The following is a 15,658-nucleotide window of genomic DNA, read 5'->3' as shown; positions in this document are numbered from 1 at the left end:
AATGAAATAGTTATGTTATTCCTTAATATTAATAATACTAACCACAACATTGTTTACAACGACAGTTCAAATGGTGACATTGACAACCACTCAAAAGTACGCAATCGTCTTATAAATATCTCTGGTTTCCTTGACTGATAAAAAGGTTTTAGTTTCTTAACACGTTTCACAAAATTATTTTCGAATAATTGGAAACTATCTAAAATAATTAAAAATAACAAGTAGGTTGTGTTAGTTGCACCAAATGAACTTGCAAAAATGAAATACTAAGAATAAATCAAGAATAAATACTTCTTCAATACCAAACTAACAAACCTTCTTGCGTGGTAGGAAATAGACAAGACGTCTGATGTTTGAAATTAAATTTTCATTGAACTATACTTATTGAATGTCATATTCTTCAAATAAAAATGTTAGATGCTCGTGGCTATTTAAATTTGTGGGGCTGTGTAAAAGATATGGTGTACCAAACCAAACGGAATGTGAAACTGCGGACGAAATGAGACAAAGGCTAATTGGTGCTTTCTGCGGAGGATAAATGACGAAGAGCATACACTATATCGCATGTGCATCGACATACTCGGGTACGGGCTGCGGCGGCGTTGTAATACACGGAGGTACATTTGAACACCGTATGTGAAAAGAAAATAGTATTAAATATTGGAAAAAAGTAATTATCTAAGAAAGTAATAAAATTGTTTGTAATATTTTTGCATGCATTTGATTTATTTGACATTTATGCGTCATTCATACATCATTGCGATACTGTCAACGATCGGAAAAAAGTGTAAAGTCCCGAGCTTTCCCGACGGAGATCCTTAATCTAGCCGTCATGTGCACATGCTATAGGGTTATCACCACAGTTAAAAAGTAGTATTTTTGCAATTTTTATTTTTTACTCAATTAACGATTCTTACCATTACCAATAGTCTCTGTATCACTTAAACGACCTAATACTTCCGGGAAGGATCGTCGTGCCTTTCCACCCTGTATATATATATATATATATATATATATTTCGGGGATCTCGGTAACGGCTCTAACGATTTCGATGAAATTCGATCGATCGAAAAAAAACGATCTAGCTAGGTCTTATCTATGTGAAAACGCGCATTTTTGAGTTTATATTTGTTTTCCGAGCAAAGCTCGGTCTCCCAGATATTTATACTTTAATCCGTAAGAATCGACTTAATGCAGTTACGTAAAGAAAACTCAGATACTTTACCACATTTTTATAATACATTTTTTCAATGTTTCAAGTCGATTGTTATTTTACTAAGCATTACCATTGTGACAGAAAAAAACTCCTATTTACACCTTCTAATCTTCAGAAATTCTTCTAATTCACCTTCTAATTCGCGTTTGTACGGGACAACGACACACAATGTATTGGAATATTCCTGTTGAGTTCTACGAGCAAAAAATATTACCAAATTGTTAATCAATTAGTACGGTATCAATGTTTTTCGCATCATTACAGAATAACCAAAGCTCTTGCGCTCTTGCTCGCTACGCATCCTCGCACATCTCTGGTGGAAAAGCAGCCTAATCGATACTTTTGAAATATTACTTAGGATCTAACCCTTTTTATTTAACCTAATTATTAAGTTATCTATATAAAAAGAGTCTTTTTACAAAAGCGATAATGGTTTTGGTACTTTTGGTTACTGTGTCTCGACTGTCTCGAGTTGGCAGTAGGTAAAACAATTTGAATTTGCCTTCTCAAGGACATCGCAGTAAAACTGTCTTACCAAAATTGATTAAGTTATATTAATAACATAATCTATCACGTTATTTCATTCCTTAATGACTGATTTTAATTAAGTATTTTTAAAAGCATGTCTAACTAAAAGTGAAACGTTCAAATGAAGTAAAACTAAAATTTGATTTACCGCAGACCGCCGCAATTAAAAATAATATTGACATTTGGATATATTTTAATGAACTTACTTTTTCTACGCATTTAATTATTTTTGCGTTGACCGGCTTACTACATGCAAATAAAGTTTTGTATAGGTACTTACCATTTTTTACATCGAAGTAGAACATGTAAAATTAACTTGCTTAATAAAACTATATTTAAATTAATAAAAACTACATATGATTAAATTAAGACTAAATAAATAAATTTAATTATAATTTTAGTTGTTGTAGTTTTAATTTTAGTTATTTTTTTTTGTTTATATTACTTGTTATGGCTTTAAGAAATAAATTTCCAATAAATAAATCTAATAAAATAAAGAAATGTAAATAAAAATACCCACCTAGAGTTAGACCAAGACACCAAGATAAGTCTGCAACGATTTTGATAGCACGATTATAAACGTCAAACTTGTATGAAATTATGACGTATGGATTACACTTGCAATGCGTGTTGCTTGCAACTTATCAAAATCGTTGCAGACTTATCTTGGTCTAACTCTATGTAATTAATGATACCATTTGTACGGCTGCCTACGACTATTTAAAAAGGTTCAATTTAGGTAATTGATAACTTAATTACTATTAATAGATCAACATGTTATGGCAAACTCCACTCATTAATGAAGTAAGTCATCGAGGCACCAAATTTTTTTACCAAAAGAGAAAGTCACCGTTGTTTTTTTCTATTATACCAGTGTATTTGTTATTTAAAAATTTTATCAACTATATCAAGTTTACTCATTTATTTGCTAACGATCTTCAAATGATTATATAATATGTCTCATTAATTATTTTTTCCCAATCAGGCTCAAAGAATTTGGATGCAATTTGGGATTGTCTCCGTACCAACGTAGTCCCCATGTTTTTCCCTGGATATTCATTTTATAAAATAAAAAATACACAGTTTATTGTATGTTAGCCATAGCTATGCCCCTTCGTTTGGTTATATTTGTTTTTTTTACTATTATTTAATTTTTGAATGCTCCTAATTCTTATACTTATAATATTTAAAAATAAAATAAAATAAATCAAACGAAGAGGCACAGATGTGATTAATATATCTCCAGAAAGGAAAAGTTTATATGGAGAAGTTGTCACGTGAATCGTCTCCGTCCCCTTTCCTATAATATAAACTTCTATATAAAGCCTTCTAACCGTCTGACCTTGGTCTGTCCTTGATCAGTTTTGGTCAAATTTTGGTTGGTAACAACTGTCTACACGGTCCGGGACAGACCAAGGCCACGCGGTCTGAAGGCTTGTCGGCGACCGTGTAGCAGGGGCTTAAGTGCTTTAAAACCTAACGTAAGACAACAAGGGATTTTTACAGGTGATCATAAATAATTGACCTGAATTATAAATTATTGTTGTTGCGGGCACTGTGGTTCAAGGTGGAGGTCGGTGAGATAATATACTCGTAGATAAAATGTGTTTACGCAAATTGATTACTGGAGTTTTAAGTCGTTTATTTTTTATTTTTACTCCTCGATTACGCACACACCAGAGCTAAGTTTACGTGCTGACGCGATCGATTGGACAGGTCTCCATGCAAGACTAGCGTCAAGATACCTGAATGGTAACTTGACATCAAGCTGAGGGGAGACCTTTTCAGTGACGTTTTATACTATCTAATAAAAGTGTTGTATTCGTTTTAAGCAATACTGTAAGCGTCCTGAATAAATTTATTTTGTCCTTCTTCTTTGGTAAAGTCTGTTAAATAAACAGACGATTGTAGAAATATTTTGATCTGGAGTGTACCTCGGTTTAAGTAAACTAGTTTTTTACGCAACATAAAACAAAAAATACCCCATAATATCGAATTGTGTAGGATTGTGTAGAAGTTACATTTATATCGATTGTTTGAAACAAAACTTTAGATTGAGCTTATTTTACATAACTCACAGGATTTTTTTGGGATTTCTTTGTTCTTAATCATGAACAGACTTAAAAATATAATTTATACATCCTCCCGACTGTAGGACTTGGTCAGTATAACGTTCTAGATATTGACCATAGGGTCATTAATTTCCTGAAGAGCTCAATTACGGCACTGTGGATTATCGTACCGTGGGCATATGTAAACCCTAAATGGGTCAAACAGATCACTGTGTTATGTCTTTCCTGTAGACATACACAAGAGTTAAGGGCTATAAAGGTTAATTTTCTTATTTAACCCTTATCCACGTGAAAAGGTCCTCCTTTTATTTAGAGAACTATGATAAAATCATTGCTTACATGCCCACAAGCTGTTAACTATTGCCCACAGGAGAGAAAACTAGTGTGTTATCGCGAACAGCACATTTTTCTCTCCTGTGGGCTATAGTTAACAGCTTGTGGGCGTGTAAGCAATGATTTTATCATAGTTCTCTAAATAAAAGGAGGACCTTTTCACGTGGATAAGGGTTAAATAAGAAAATTAACCTTTATAGCCCTTAACTCTTGTGTATGTCTACAGGAAAGACATAACACAGTGATCTGTTTGACCCAAATATTGATTAGAAAAAGCTTTCGGAACTGTACAATTTGATGCAAGGAAATTTTTGTTCCCCCGCCATGATTATGTTACCGAGTACCCGAGTACCTAAAGACATGGAAAGTGGGAAAGCGGGTCCACTTTAGATATCTAAAACCTAGATATGGGCACTGCCCATTGGGCTGGGTACCTGACACTATAAGCAGACGTTGTGGCGATTAGCTGCTCAGCAGTGGACGTCTTTCAGCTGATATGATGATCGAATTTAAGAACAAAGCTCATGATGTTTATCTAAATTGTACATGGGATACTTAACCACTGATTCGTGCCTCACGTTCCATGACACGCGCCGATCCCGGATACGAACTCAGTTTTTGCATTAAGCTTAAGTCATCATGAATTTTTCCTTAAGGATTAACTATACCTACAAGGTACAAGAAAATATAATTGGTACCTAGCGTGCGGTCATTGGTACTTTGACAAATTGGTAAAATTAATGACTTTCTTACCTATCTTTCTCACTTCACCTGATGGCCTTTCCTGCCAGAATACAAATTACAAATCTTATTTTTTTCAGTTCGTGAAAAACTGCATTTTAACAGAGTCTATAAAATTTTAATAATCCAATATAAAAGTAGCTTTTAATTTTCTATTACTTATAAAAAAAAACTAGCTAAGTACATTTTTATAATCATAATCAATCATTCTAAAAAAATTACAATATACCTAACATTTTTAATTAAGTAGGTACCTACCAAGATTTACCTTCAAATATCAACTTATTGAAAATATTTCAAAAATTGATTATAAGCTGAATGCACTACACTACGTATTAAAATCTCCTCATTGGATTTAGTTCAGATGATGTCTATAAATCATATTGCTATTTCTTATTAAGCAGGCACTTCTATTTATTCTATAGTAGATGTGTAAATGGTTTACGAAAACGACGTAGAATCAATATCTTATTACTAGTGTCCTGAACTAGAAAGAGTAAACTTCTTCATCTTCTAATTATTGCCTTATTTGTATGCAGAATTTTCTTAATTTGGACAAGAGCTTTGTCTCAGTCGAAATTTTACTCTGGGCCTTATCTACAAGGGAAAAATAATGAGAAAAACGCATCAATCGGGGTTAAATCTGTAATGTGTGCATAAGTACATGAATACTAAGTTACATAAGTTATAGTGATTAAAATATATATACTTAATGGTATTTTTAAACAATATAAATATTTGCTTTAGAATGACCTAATGCTATTTAAAATCGATCGACGATCTACTTTAAGTTAATTGATATTCTTTAGACTGTTGAAAGTAGACCTGCCGTTTGTTTTGAGATAAAATTAAGGAATGTATCGTAACTACTTACCTACATGTGTACATCTACATTATTCTAACCATTCGTGCGTACCATACGCAATACAATTCCGTCTAAAACTAAAGGGAAGTCCTAAACCAAAGTTGTCCTAATTGGTCTCGAATATAGTATAAAACAAGTGAGCATTGCGTGTAAATAAGCGAGCATATGTTGTAGTGTAGCAGCAATGCTTTAGTAAATAATTTCAAATTCGAAATCTTTGAGTTACTTCTTCACAACTACATACACAATATCACAATACCATTGACAAAATGGACTTATGGACATGGAAATTAGTGATTTCGGCAGCTGAACCAGAGGGCCTACCGTGAACCACCTTCGACGTGTTGCCTCTGTCGCACTTGTAAATTCGTACGTAAGTGTTACAGGGAGGCAACACGTCGAACATGATTCGCGTTAGGCCCTCAGATACCGCTGCAAGACAAAGCAGAATGTACCGTACATTTGCAGCAATATCTCAAACGTTTACGGTTAGCGCCATCTATTTCACTTATTGAAACCACTCCAACAGCGTAAGTCTGAGTGTAAATTCGTCAATGAACTCGCTTATTTTATTCGCGAAGTGTGATGTTAGTGCAAATGGATCTCTGTGCCTTGGAGTCAGGGTTTAATTCAGGTCCCATTCGGAGATCTTGCCGTCCTTGTTGACGACCTCGTGGCCGCCTCGCTCGTGGCTGGACTTGCCATTGATGTTGGAGGAATGTTCGTATGTGGACTTCGCCTCTGCGAACACGTGGCCGCCGTTCTGCGGTTTCAGGTTTCGGACATCTGTCATCGTGTCGCGCTGGAAACAAGAAATTAAGGATATAATTATGTATAATTAGAGGCTTTATGTTTTAGGGTAAACAACTTCCCTTAAGTCACTTCATGTGTGTATATAAGCTCCTTAGGGCAGTCAGTTGAAAATAAATTGTCCTCCTCGCGACGCTATAAGTCCACAAATTGAAAAATTCTTGAATTTTTCGCTTATATTTTTTATAATATGTCATGAGGGGTAAATCTAGACTTTGCTCCATTGACAAATAATTATTTATTTTCTCACTGTTGATTTGACCAACAAATGTCGATGAAATCACAACAGCAACACTTTTAGAGTCAGACCCTGAAAACTCTGCAGCGATTTTGATAGCCCACGCAGTGCAAGTGTCATTTTAAACGACAAACTTCTATGAAATTATGACGTATAAATAACACTTACACTGCGTGGGCTATCAAATCCGCTGCAGACTTTGCTTGGTGCGACTCTACCATAATAATTATGTTTCTATTAGTACGTTTTGGTTGAAAAGTAGGCGCCTTTGAACTTTAAAGAAGCAGGAAATACATTTACATATTTTGTATTAAGTATTCAATATTATAGGTATACATTTTTCATGAACATACCCCGAACGACGAAGCGAAGTTCTTTCTCAAGCTGTAAAAAAACAAACAAACGTTACATTTCAGAACATACAAAACAGAACATAAAAAACAGCAGCTACATAAGAATATAGACATATTGTTTATAGTTTTTAACTTGTGTGTAAATATAAATACACACAGTGCGTCGAACTATATTTACTTATAGAAGATAAATACGTTTATTTCGGTGAAATTCGAGTAGGTTATTATCTTTCATTTTTAGAGCTCCGCACAAAACTGTTCGCGGAGCTCTTATGGGATCACTTCGGTCTTGCTAATCGGTTAGGAGGATTAGGTATTTAATATGACATGATACCTACGCCCCATTTGAGGAAAAGGTCACTTCTGTGGATAACACATTAAAAGTTAACAACAATGATACATAAGTGTAGGTAAGTACCTATGTATATCATGTTTTTCTTATTTGATTTGCGTCTCAAGTACTGAAAAAATGTATCATGTCTGTAAAGGTGCAGCGTAAAAATTAGCATTTGACTATCTTAACTTTGCGATGTTTAAAGGAAAGACTCCAACGAGTTAAGCATACAACAAAATGTGTATGATCCAGCCGTATGTAACTATGTATACTTACATCTCATGTACTTTAGCCCAGTTGCCGGACGCCGCCGCAGCTGCAACGTCATCCTCGAACGTCGGGAACCCTGAAGCAGATAGTTTCAATTCAATATGCAATAGGTAGGTATAAAGCCAGAAAATTAGAAGGAAACAAAAGATATGGGGCGCCGCGAGACACCTGCGATACGATCCCTCAAACATATTGCCGACTTTAGAAGCAAGTTTCATATTTTTAGCTTTTGTGCATAATTTGTTACAAATTTTAAAAGAGCATTTTAGACGTTCGTCATTTTTTTCGTATCTAGCGAAGGTCAAAATTCACAATCTGAATCGATACCGTCCCTCGAGAATGGCCTCAAGATTGCTAATTAAATTTATGCAGCCGTATTGTAATCCAAAAAAGCGCTACGAAACTTCGTTTATATTATAAAACTTCGTTTTCTGAATCTAGGTACCTACTGCACCATTTACAATCCCTAACTGTACAATAACCAAAAAACGGTTTCATGTTTGATCCTTGTATTTTAGAAATTTCTTGTTAGATACCGAGGTCGTTTTAATAAATTGGCTGCTTTGAGGTTTATGACTAATCATATGATTATTCATGAACATGTATGCGGCAGTAGCTAATTAAATGTGAATATAACGCAAATTAGCATTATTTATCTGAAATTTATCATTTCCAACCGACCAGGTGGCCTTTGACTTGTATCACCAGTCTTTAAGAGATCTTTGACTTTTGAGAATTACTACTTTAGGTTTTGTCATATAAATTATACATAAGCTTAAATATAAAATCACGTGTCTTTTACAAGGCTCTAACCTTGAGCTTATATGCAAGGATCGCCTTTATCGTTCTAATGGATTAATTTTGGCATACAACTAAAAATAGACATACCTATTGTGTGGTCAATTGATAATATTTTTAATGCAAAATGAAATTACCCTAGTTCAGTTACGCTCGAATATTTAAAAAAAAAGTGTAGGAATTAGGGTAATTAGGTAATTACTGGCCACTGTTTAATAACTGGCCACCTTATACTAAAAGTGAATCCTATTTACCTCGGTTTCGGTTTAAAAAATTACCTATAAACATAATCCATTTTAGTATTTAAGGTGGCTAGTTATTGAAGGGCGGCCAGTTATTGAAACCTTACACTCATAGACTAGGAATCCTCTAGACGGAGCTTAGAGCAATTATTTCATGAAACCGATGCTGCCAAAAATACAGGCGTGCGGGGGACGAGGTGAGCGAGTCCTGTGCCGTGATTGGTCCGTTCAAAAACACGGGCGTCACACAAAGACACTACTCGAAAATGGAGTAAAACTACCGTATATTTGTGCTACTATGCTCAGTCTGGAGGATGTCTTGTCTGCGCCTTACACTAAAATTATTATAGGCAAATAGAATTCATTTTCAGTACCTTTAAGGTGGCCAGTTATTAACCGGTGGCCAGTAATTGATGTAGGGTATACATCACACGGTATAGCCAAAGCTTTTATCCTGTACCTACTGTAAATGCACTATTTTTAAGGAGATTTCAAGGGATAGGGATACGTGGAAGAATTTGGAAGGAGGTCTTTGCCCAGCAGTGGGACATTATTACGGTCTCGAAATATGTAACATCTATATTTCTGTATAAAACAAAGTATCATTTTTGCACGATGTGTATGGATGTTACGCGCTTACAAAAGTTATGAATGGGTATTTTTTATTCGCGTGTTTACATAAATAATTTTCGTCTCCTTAATTAAACTGTTGATGAATAAGATGGTACAAAGGGTTTGGCTCGATGTGTTAACGAGTGGGGTCAACACTAAAGTTAATAAATATTTATCTTATACTACCTATATGGTACAATGATTTCCGCGAAATTGACTAAATAGGAAGTTTATAAACTTCCATCTAAGTAGGTTCCTCTTCGAAGGCGGTAAAAATATGTGACACGCTCTTATTGCTCTTCAAATAAGATCGTGTCTGATATTTTTGCGGCCTTTGTTGTGTAACATATTATTGCAGGTGACTGTACCTTCTTGCCTTTATTTTTTAATAAATAAAAGAAATAAACTTTTCTTTATGCTTAGTAATGAACTAAAATGCACTCGTTCGTATTTGCAACTCATCAGATTGCTTTACCTACGAACAAAGAACTTGTATTTGAATGACCCTAAATGGTCGTAATCGTAAATTTATTAAGGCCGGTGGTTATAGGGTTTTAAAACAGTTCTAGTTATTGTGACTTTGCAACCTAGTTTTACAGCCTAAATTAGCATACTGTGATCAAACGTGTATAAAGATTACCTATAAAGTCATACTTTGTAAAGAACAATTAGACATTAATATGTCATGGACAAGACAATCAAACCATTACAAGTGTAACTGTCTTATCTCGGCTCCATCTGTGAGTAAGTAAGTAAGTAAGTAAATATTCTTTATTGCACCAATAATTACACATTTTACAACATGTAAAACTACAAAAATTTTTTAACGGAAACATAGAACCAGGTAACAACAGGCGGTCTTACCGCTAAAAAGCGATCTCTTCCAGACGACCTTTAGGTTTTTTGGGTTTGTGGGCCTTTGGGCTTGTGAGTTTGAAATTATTTTAACTTTTACTTATAGACTTTTAGTATTTAATTTTTATGATTTAGGTACAAGTCGATGTAAGTAATATTTTATTGCAAGGATTCCATTTTCAGGAAAATTATCCAATCGTTTAATATGGCCGATGACTAAATTTTTACCCAATGCCATACGATAATAATCCCTGTGCCTTGGAGATCAAGGGCAAGGAACTCGAAAAAAAATCCGTAGATACCCGGGTTACTATTATTTTACTTGTACTTATATTAAACATTATATTATATTAAACAGACGAATAGAGGCGATCGATAACTTTCCCGTTCGATATCTAGTCCTATTTTGAATTTAAGTGTTCAGAAAATACAAGTACAAGCTCTTATTTGTAATTACTAATTACATAAGTATGTAGCTATTTTTAAAACTCTAACTGAGGTATTTTATTTGCGTGTATTTCATTAATATTGCAGGATTTTTCAAAAATTTTTTTTTTATTTTTAAAAGAAAAAGAAATACATACTTACAATCGTGTTAATTATAAACTGAAATAAATGTCATATACTAAGAAAAAGTGACCAACATACTTACAATCGTGTTAATTATAAACTGAAATAAATGTCATATACTAAGAAAAAGTGACGAAGGACTCCAGTTTTTTCTTAGTATATGAGATTTATTTCAGTTTATAATTTATATAGTAGTGTTTCTACTTGAAGTAAAAACAAATTAAAAAATTTCTTAAACAATTTAATTTGTTCTGATACTTCTAATAATAAGTGTTAATGTTCTCTTTATTTCTAGGCAGTCGGTTAAAATACTTAAGTGTTATTGTTGGCTTACTAGATTTGACCTTAAAATAATATTAAAATTTAATAAATATTAATGATGCATTAGTTTTAATAAGAAACGGTTAATATTATAGACAGATGAGGTAATGTATTTGAGTTTTATACTATATTACCATTATATTTTCCTGCTCTCCTGCTACGCAAAAGATACCTGCATACTTGTTTGACCCGCTTTTAGGTGTAAGAACCTCATCACCGATATTTATAAAATAAATTAATTGACATCTTATAAAACAAATTCCCCGCCGCGTCGTCTGTATCGCGTATATCGCGATAAACTCAAAAACTACTGAACGGATTTTCATGCGGTTTTCACTTATCAATAGAGTGATGCTTGAGGAAGGTTAAGGTGTATAATTTGTTAAGGTTTTGTGTAAATTGGTTGAACTACCAGTGCGAAGCCGGGGCGGGTCGCTAGTATTCAATAAATTTTCTTATTATTGTGACCGTTTTATACTTTATTTTTTGGAAAATGCGTATTACAACGTAGAGTCAAAATTTGCATATTCAGGGTTTGCATGGAAATTATTAAAAAATGCCTGCTTCTTTTTCATCGGTGGACAAAAGAAGAGTTTGAAAAATGCAATGTTCTTCTAAGTTCAACAGCTCGAACCGCTGCACCGCTCGCAGCTGCGCTGCAGTCGCTTGCACCGGACTCAAAATAAGCACTCGAAGAAATATCAAACTTTGCTCTCTAATTCTCTAGAAACAAACAGGTCAAAAGGCAAGGAACTCGAAAAAAATGTCAATAGTATCAAAATAATCAAAACATCACGTTTTCAATATTTCTCATGATGTGTCTTAATGGCAACGGAAAAACGTTAGTCCCTAGTGGAAGAGAGTACATAGTACTTTGGAAGATGGGAAGTTCTGAAGAAGCTTTCATTTTACAGTGTTAAAAAAGATAAGGAAAAATATTTGCCGTATTATTCGTCACTTTAACCGAATAGTTGGACCATTGGAAAACTTGTCAAATATTCAGCCCATCTGTAACTCTAATAATTTAATTCAACATCCGGTACTTCTAGTGTTGGAAGGAACTCGAGTCCTTTGAGTCTAAATTTGAAGGACTCAGCTCGTTTTTACGAGACTCAACGCTTAAAAATCTTCTGAGTCTATTAAGTCCCGAGTCGAGTCTTTTATAAGAGCGACTCAAAAGGCCTCGAGCCTCCGAATGAAGACTGTCAACAACTTTATAGGTTTTTCCTAAATAAATTAGGAGTTATTGTATGATTTGTGTACCTAATCCACAAATTATTCACAAAGACAATGGATTTCGAAATAGTTTGTAAAAAATATTGAGGGTTCTCTGAAAAGGACCCAAGTCTCTACAAAAGACTCGGGTCTCTATCAAGTTGAAAAGAACTCGAGTTTAGACTTAATTATAAGTCGAGTCTTGAAGCAGAGAACTCGAGTGCTACCCAACACTAGTACTTACCTTGTACGCTGACGGCCAGAGCCACGATCACTAACGCGAAGGTGAATTTCGGCATTTCGATAACTGATCTAATAAACAAACAGACGTTGTGTATATATTAGAGTTGTTTGACCGCTGGACCGCCGAGGCGCAATGCTCAGATTTGTCTCCGTTCGCCGCTTATATGGTCCGCGAATTCAGCGAAGAATTGCAAGGATTGCTTTGTTGTTCTGCAAAACTCACAAAGCCTGTGACACGTGTGACAAGCGTCGTTGTTTTTATAATTTGATTTTATTGGCATAGCGTTTAATTTCCTTTTGAGCTCCTAATGCCGGGGCCACACTAACGGGAAACGCCGACAAACGCCGTTGATTATAACGATAATCCCAGTGTGGCCGTATGGAAAGTGTCAATTATCGCGATAATCAAATGGTGGCCGTCTTAGATAATATAACCAAACGGAGTGGTCATTAACAGGCGTTCCCCTCTGTCGAACTCTGGCGGCCAATGGTCAACGATATGTCAACCACATGCATGGACTGACGCTTATCTGACATGGCTAAGTTTACGTTACGTATACATTTGATGTGCCTCTCCCCCGCAAAAAACGACAGACTATTTTGTACCGAAAATTATAGACTTGGCGTCTCCGTTGGTGATATTATATCCTCTAAGGTGGCCGTATGAAAAGTGTCAACTATCGCGATAATCAATGGTGTTTCCCGTTAGTGTGGCCCCGGCATAAGTATTACATATACAACACATAATACTTTTGAATACTCAATAAACACTTTTTGATTGTTGACGAGATGAACGTTGACGATCGAGACGAACATTTCATTCGTGCCAGCTTTCGTGAAACGAAGGTAATTAAGAGGATAGTGGAGGATCGCTTCTCCATACAAACTTAGCTATTTATGGTTTATTGCACATAAATATTTTCCATAATGTCAATATCCAGAGAGGAAAATGGAAACCATATGGTTTTGAAAGTAAATACATTACCTTTGGGCAATGTATTAAGTATTGGATTCGTCCAAATAGGCGGACCTACAACATTTGATGAGAACCGGATTTCATCGATAGATCCTGACGATAGGCAACCTTATAGGCAACTGAAAAGTATACCATTAGCCATTTACCAAATCTTGAAGGAATGCCGAAGATTCATGAAAAAGATGTCTTTAAACCGGTTATGCTTTATATCTGGTCGTCACACGGCCTAAAGACAGGCTAAATACTGAATTGGGAAATTTAAATCACAAAGGAGCTAACAAAATTTTGCGAAATTGTTCGCAACTTGAAGAATACAAAAATCACCAGTCTTAAGGTCCTAACCCATCATACTGAACCATGTATAGGGTAATGCCCTGGTTGATATAAGTTTAATAAGGAAATAAATAATTTTTCAATTTTCAATTTTCAATTTTTCAATTAAAAAAAAAAAAAATTAAGCGTACAACTAGCAAATCTACAATGTTTTTGAAGAAAGTAAGTATTATGATTGAGCCTCGAGGCTAACCCTATTGACTTTGTAAAAGGGCGGATTTTGTAATGGATGCATATTAGCAGGTTTTTATAGGTACTCCCAACCTGTTTCGAAAAGATTACGAATCACTTCAAGATCCTTAGGAATTTTACCTGATACGTGAGAATAAGTATACCTACACCTATCTGTTTTAGTATTATTTTTAGCCCGATTGTGCGCTGTTTGCATTTACGCATTAAGGGCCTGTTTACACCAACGTGTAACACCTGTATCCACGAGTCAATACTCGTGCTTATTCCGAGTTAATACATTTGCCATTGCCACTAAACGCAAGTAGCAAATGTATAAATAAACTTGTACTAAAAACTAATCAACGTATTAACAGGCCCTGGAAGGGATGTGTGCTGCGCCGTGCACCAAGCGAGGGGGTACGGGAAGTATGTAGATACGTGGGGCTCATCTAACTACAATCCCCGAAACTCGTGTACAGAGTGTAGCATTCATAGTCCACGTGGCCATGGAGGTACTATTTTTTTAATCTCACCAACAAGAGAATAAATAGCAAACAAAAATGACGCTATAATACGCCCTCCGCACTATTTTAACCGATTAAAAAAAAGGAGAAGGTTCTTAATAACTTGGTTGTAATTTTTTATATGTATGTTTTACGAAGAAAGCTGGATAGATTCAGAGATTGTTTATTTTGTTTGCTTCACAAATTGTTCTAATGATATCAAGTCAAGATCTGACGGTGGGATCCTGAAGATATCGAGGGAACTCTAGGGAATCGTTGACACCCCTATAGAAATCTGGGTATATTTATAATAAGTCGCGCAGCTTTGTTTTTCGGAAGCAACCTTTTGCGAATTAGACTATTTGAAAATTCCATAATTTGCTAGTATATAACAATTAAATAAAATGTATATAATAATAATAATAATAACCCCGCGGGGGCAGCTTGTGGCGAGCTGACGGTGAGTGGCGACACCGCGGACCCCTATTCCAGAGGGCCCTGTCATCTGGCCCTCGCCTCTGTGCTTGCCTTAATTGGCCGGCCAGAGTGGAGACGCAAGAGCGGGACCTATGCTCCAGGTTGGAAGTGTAAAATGTCATAACGCCGGCGGCCTGCTGAACGGATCACCGGAATCTGGCTACCGCAGACTCACCTCTAGACAACCTTACAGCCGCTCCGAAGTGTTGCCCTATTGTCGCACTGTGCGTGCGGCCGTTGTAGGGCCCACTAAATGAGTAGGCGAGTCACCACCTGTCTTACACAATTTTGAGATTGATTGTCACGGCAGGTGTCCGCTAGTCTCCTCCCATAGCCCATTATCCAGTCCATCCAACTTGCATATCAATAGCCCATGACCTTAGTTCCCATCGCAGCACAAAAGTGCTGCACCGCAATAGTCTTTGCACCTGGCGGAGACCATCTCCGGATGTATCATATTGTGCGCTCGGGGATGGTATCCGCCATGTGTATCCCTTGCTTTTAGAGTAAACTGTCTTAAAGGGCCTCTGCGCTGTTGGCTTCGGCCCCACGCACGCCTCCCAAAGGTCCGGGACCCCATGG

The 15,658-nt window shown here is 35.7% G+C and overlaps 1 protein-coding gene across 1 annotated transcript; it reads right to left on the bottom strand.

Moving 5' to 3' along the window:
• Positions 1–6,251: 6,251 nt before the first annotated feature.
• Positions 6,252–12,778, bottom strand: LOC134790216 (uncharacterized). Its single transcript, XM_063761051.1, has 4 exons — positions 12,618–12,778; positions 7,767–7,836; positions 7,157–7,187; positions 6,252–6,557 (listed from the first exon to the last, which is right to left on the bottom strand). The coding sequence occupies exons 1-4, from the start codon at positions 12,670–12,672 to the stop codon at positions 6,381–6,383; spliced, it is 333 nt and encodes a 110-aa protein (XP_063617121.1). The 5' UTR covers positions 12,673–12,778; the 3' UTR covers positions 6,252–6,380.
• Between the last annotated feature and the right edge of the window lie 2,880 nt (positions 12,779–15,658).

Source organism: Cydia splendana, chromosome 4, assembly GCF_910591565.1.
Source record: "Cydia splendana chromosome 4, ilCydSple1.2, whole genome shotgun sequence".
Classification (NCBI taxonomy): domain Eukaryota; kingdom Metazoa; phylum Arthropoda; class Insecta; order Lepidoptera; family Tortricidae; genus Cydia; species Cydia splendana.
This window is presented reverse-complemented; position numbering and strand designations above follow the sequence as displayed.

Coding starts and splice junctions, on each gene's coding strand:
- LOC134790216 (XM_063761051.1), bottom strand. CDS start 12,672: ATGCCGAAATTCACCTTCGCGTTAGTGATCGTGGCTCTGGCCGTCAGC. Junction 7,837..12,617: donor TCTGGCCGTCAGCGTACAAG/GTAAGTACTAGT, acceptor TATCTGCTTCAG/GGTTCCCGACGTTCGAGGAT. Junction 7,188..7,766: donor TGGGCTAAAGTACATGAGAT/GTAAGTATACAT, acceptor GTTTTTTTACAG/CTTGAGAAAGAACTTCGCTT.